General features: G+C 55.4%; 1 protein-coding gene across 1 annotated transcript in view; it reads left to right on the top strand.

The window, feature by feature from the left end:
* The first annotated feature begins 1,462 nt into the window (after window positions 1–1,462).
* PRRG3 (proline rich and Gla domain 3) overlaps window positions 1,463–4,052 on the top strand; it is a 3,949-nt gene continuing 1,359 nt past the window's right edge. Inside the window, exons 1-2 of the mRNA XM_007452133.1 lie at window positions 1,463–1,477; window positions 2,900–2,937. Of these exons, the coding sequence (XP_007452195.1) occupies window positions 1,463–1,477; window positions 2,900–2,937 (53 nt within the window). The remainder of the gene's footprint in view (window positions 1,478–2,899; window positions 2,938–4,052) is intronic.

A 4,052-nucleotide genomic window follows, 5' to 3' on the forward strand; every position in this document is an offset into this window, starting at 1 on the left:
CCACTCCTTCTACTCTCCTCGGCCCGGCGGCCCGGCGCGCGGTGCGGCGCGACGATCGCGGCCTGGCGCCCGGGGCGCGGTGGTCGTGGCGCTCGAGGGTGGCGCGCAAGGCGCGGGGCGCGAGGCCAGACCTGGCGCGGCGGGGTGTTGGGGGCGGGCAGCGGCGGAGCCCCCAGAGGAGAGCAGGGCCAGGGGGGCACCGAGGTATGGGTAGGGCCTGGGCGTCCGGCTGCGAGGGGCGGGAGCTCCAGGCGCATTTCGGTCCCGGCCGGGCTGAGCCACGGGGCGCCCGGGGCGGTGGGAGGGCAGCGGGGCGGGGAGGGAGGGTGGGAGGAGACGGCTGGGCCGGGCCGGGGGGCTTGGCCGACGGGGAGCAGGTGGGCGGGGACAGGGGCCCTGCTGGAAGAGGCGCAGCAGCGAGGTGGCGGGCTGCGTGCGCAAACAGGGCTGCCGCCTCCTGGGCCCGGAGAACGGTGAGGCCGCTGGGGTTGGGCGCCCCAGCCCCGAGGGCACGGTGCCGCGTCCAGGGCCACTGAGCTGGGCGCTGGGCCCTGTTGGGGGAGGATCTGGAGGCCCGGTCGGGCCAGGGCGCTGGGGGTTCACCAGCAGACCCAGTTGCTGGGCCAGAAGCAGGAGTTCTTGGACAGGGCTCTGGTGGCGGGCACTGGTGGCGGGCGACGGTGGGCAAGCACGGGCACTTTCAGGGCTGGCATGAGTGGAAGGGGGACGAGGAGGGCCCAGAGTTTGAGTTGGAGCGTAATTTGGGAATTCCGTGTCATCGGGTGGGTTGATGAGTCATGAGATTTGGAGATCACAGAAGCCTTTCCTAGTGATCAGTTCTGAGTGAGGGAAATGAAAAGGGCTGGGATTTGGAGAAACGTTTTTGAGGCCACGTCTTGGGACACTAGATGCTCAGATGGCTGCCAGTCCCTATGCGAGGGACTTTGGGAGTGATGTCCCAGAGTGGTGGGACGGGTCAGCTGCAGCCTGGCGGGGGTGGGGGTGGGGGTTAAGGAAGGTCTTTGTGGTGGCCAGTCCCTGCCTTCCTTCCTTTCCAGGCCGTCAGGATTCAGCTGTGTTCCTGTGGGGAGTGGGTTAAAAATTCCTCCGGCCTCCACTCAGCCTTACAGTATCCACCAGGGGCAGGAGGGACATATACAAGCGTGACTGCAGCAGTATTCTCTGTCGTGGAGCCCTCGCGCTTCCTCACTGTTGCCATAGTAACGGCCTATTGATGGTGTATTTATAGGGGAAGAAGCAGGCGCTAAATTTTGGGGAAGGAGGGGGAGGAGGCCCTAGGGCAGCAGCAGTAGTGAGGGTGGCCACAGAATTGTTAATGGAGTGGGCCATGCCTGGGAGCTGTTTGGAGGAGTTCCTGGCATGTCTGAAGCTTAAAAATGAACTAATGACTTATGCAGGTGTCAGGATAACACAGTCTGGCCTATGATACGTGTGGGTGTGCATGCACCACAGTCGGGTGTGTTTGGGATAAGACATAGCTATATGGAAGCTGTTACGTAATTTCTCCACAGAAAAAATCTAAATGCAGTTCTCATTGATAAGCAATGAAACATGTATTTTTCTGTCGTCACTTATTATTAAAGCCTTTGCTCATTCTTTTCAAACCCTGACACAACAGCTCCATTTTTCTTCAATCAAAAACCTTGCTGTTAGGCATGCCACACCCACACCCTAGACACGTGACTGGCATTGGCCTTAGGGGAACCTCTGAGATCCATAATAGAAGCAGGATTTTGAGATAATATTACATCTTCTCTCTTATAAACAAACACTTGGGGTCAACTTTTCTCACAATGGCAGGCCCATCTGTTGACAAATTCCCATGCTCATAGTTTTGGGTGGGATTGTTGTAGGGTGCAAAAGAGAAAGGCTCCCTTAACACAGTGTTTCCATAGAAGGATGTTAACATTTGCTATTTTTCCTTGAGTTTTAATTTTATTTATGATTAATATTCTACCTGTTTGCCAAAAGGATTACAGGGTATATTTTAAATATACATAAGATTGAAAACATAAGTGGAAAAGTGGATACTGTGTCACAGGGCAGAACGCATAAGTGTTTAACAGCTGGGCTTCCAGGGCGCCTGTCCTTCACGGTTAATGTTAATACTGAACTTCCTGGCAGCCTAGGCAAAAAGGGTAGCACTGTTCCTGTGTCTTACATCCATAAAACCAGGGCTTCTGCTTGGGAGGGGAGCAGTGGGGTGATTGCTCCCAGATGTGGACGGCTTGGCCAGTGCTCTGGAATATGTGCATGAGTGGGAGTGTACATTGCGGGGGAGGGCAGTGTGCTGCGGCCACTGCATTTACATACTGGCCGGATAATTCCTGAGCTTTCAGATGATAGTTCCCATTAGAGGCAACAGTCTTGTCTAGCTAGCGGCTCAGTTTTGAGCACGTCAATTAATGTCTAGGTCCTCTGCTGCCGTGTTATTTAATGCAAAGAGAAGAGAGATGAGTCTGTTTCAGGAGATCCTTGCCACCCTGTCTGTGGAAGACGAACACAGCAGGTCATCTGGGCTTGGGCCATGACTTTGGAGATGGTTGTTGTTGCCCCTTGTCTCTGAGGTCTTTTCCAGCTCAAAAGCGCAGAGATTCATCGAGGAGAGTGAGGAAGGCGGAACCTCAGCCTGTAGGAGTTTTTCTTTTTTCAAAGAAAACCCTCAACCCTTAGGTCTAGACTCTCTGAGTGTGTTCTTGGAAAAGGATGAGAGCAGCAGGGCTGTAAGTGGCTGCGCAGAGGATGATGTGCTCCATGGGGTGCTGCTTTGCCCTTTGACCCGGCCAGTGTGGGTGGGAGTCACATCCCAGGACCAAGAGGGTGCCCTGTAGGTTTCGGGGTGTGATTTCACCATGACTCTGCTTTTCTCCTTTGTCAGGGAAGTGAGACACTGGATCTGAGGGAGCGCCATGGCAGGTGAGTTTTTCCGGGCCCAGGCTGATGGAGAGAAGAGCCATGCCTAGGGGCTCATGGGAAAGGGGCAAGTCTAACTATCAAGTCCTTTCCAGCTTTCCTCTCCCTGGGGTTTTTCCTGTGGCCCCTGTCCAATTGGCTGGCTCACATCTTTACCCTGTCAACTCTTTGGCTCCTTTCTGGAGCACGTGCTCCTTTGGAGATGCGCAGCTCCCCAGGCCACTCTGAGAGAAACTAATATGGCAGGCCATGGGGCCTGGGGAGGGGTGCCTGCCTGGGCACCAAGAGGGGCTGCTTGACATGAGGACTAGGAAGTCCCACCTCGAGGGGAGCAGATGTCACCTCTTCTTTCATCCTCTAAAGTCTCAGCTCAGGCTTATGGGGGTGCCAGTCGGCTCAGCTGGAGCTGGGGTTCCCCTTGAGAATAAGTAGATACGGTTCCCGCTCCATGACATTTTTGATGGATGCATCTGTGCCCAGTCTCCAAAAGCCTAGATTCTCCATCTAGACCCTGCTACCCCGCTTCCCAGAGGCATTCTCCGGTTCAAGTGAATCCAGTCTCCCGATCTACCGCGGCCTGGGTTTGTACCAGACTGTCTGGGGCAAGACTGTCGATGCCAGGCCACCTGAAGGCACAGGTGTCCATTCAGGTGGAGGGACACCACCCTGGCAGCGTCTTCTGGGGCTCTTTGGTGTTGGTTACAGCGTCAGCCTCAAAGGGGAATACATTCTTATGATAAGGGCCCTGATTTTCTCTTTTTGAGGCAAGACAGAAGATACTAGTTACTTTTTCACTGAAACAATCAAAATCTGTCACGTCCGTGGTTCCCATGCAGCATGCACCTCACTCTCAGAAGGGTCCCATTGTCCTCCAGAGTCTTGTCGGGTCCATGGTATTCCAGGCAGATACACTGTGGCATCACAGAAAGTCAGCCCTTCCATCCCCTTTACGTGTCTGGGCTGGTGTCCTGCCTGCTGGCTCTGTCTTGCTTCCCTCCATAATGGTGCCTCTGTGCCTGGGCTGAGTCTGGTCGGCAGGAGCCTCTGGGCCCCTCCGCATTCCAGACCTCAGTGTGACTCTCTCCTCAGTGTTTCTGGAGGCCAGGAATGCCCATTCG

This window comes from Lipotes vexillifer, unplaced genomic scaffold, assembly GCF_000442215.2.
Source record: "Lipotes vexillifer unplaced genomic scaffold, Lipotes_vexillifer_v1.1 scaffold1081, whole genome shotgun sequence".
NCBI classification, from domain to species: domain Eukaryota; kingdom Metazoa; phylum Chordata; class Mammalia; order Artiodactyla; family Lipotidae; genus Lipotes; species Lipotes vexillifer.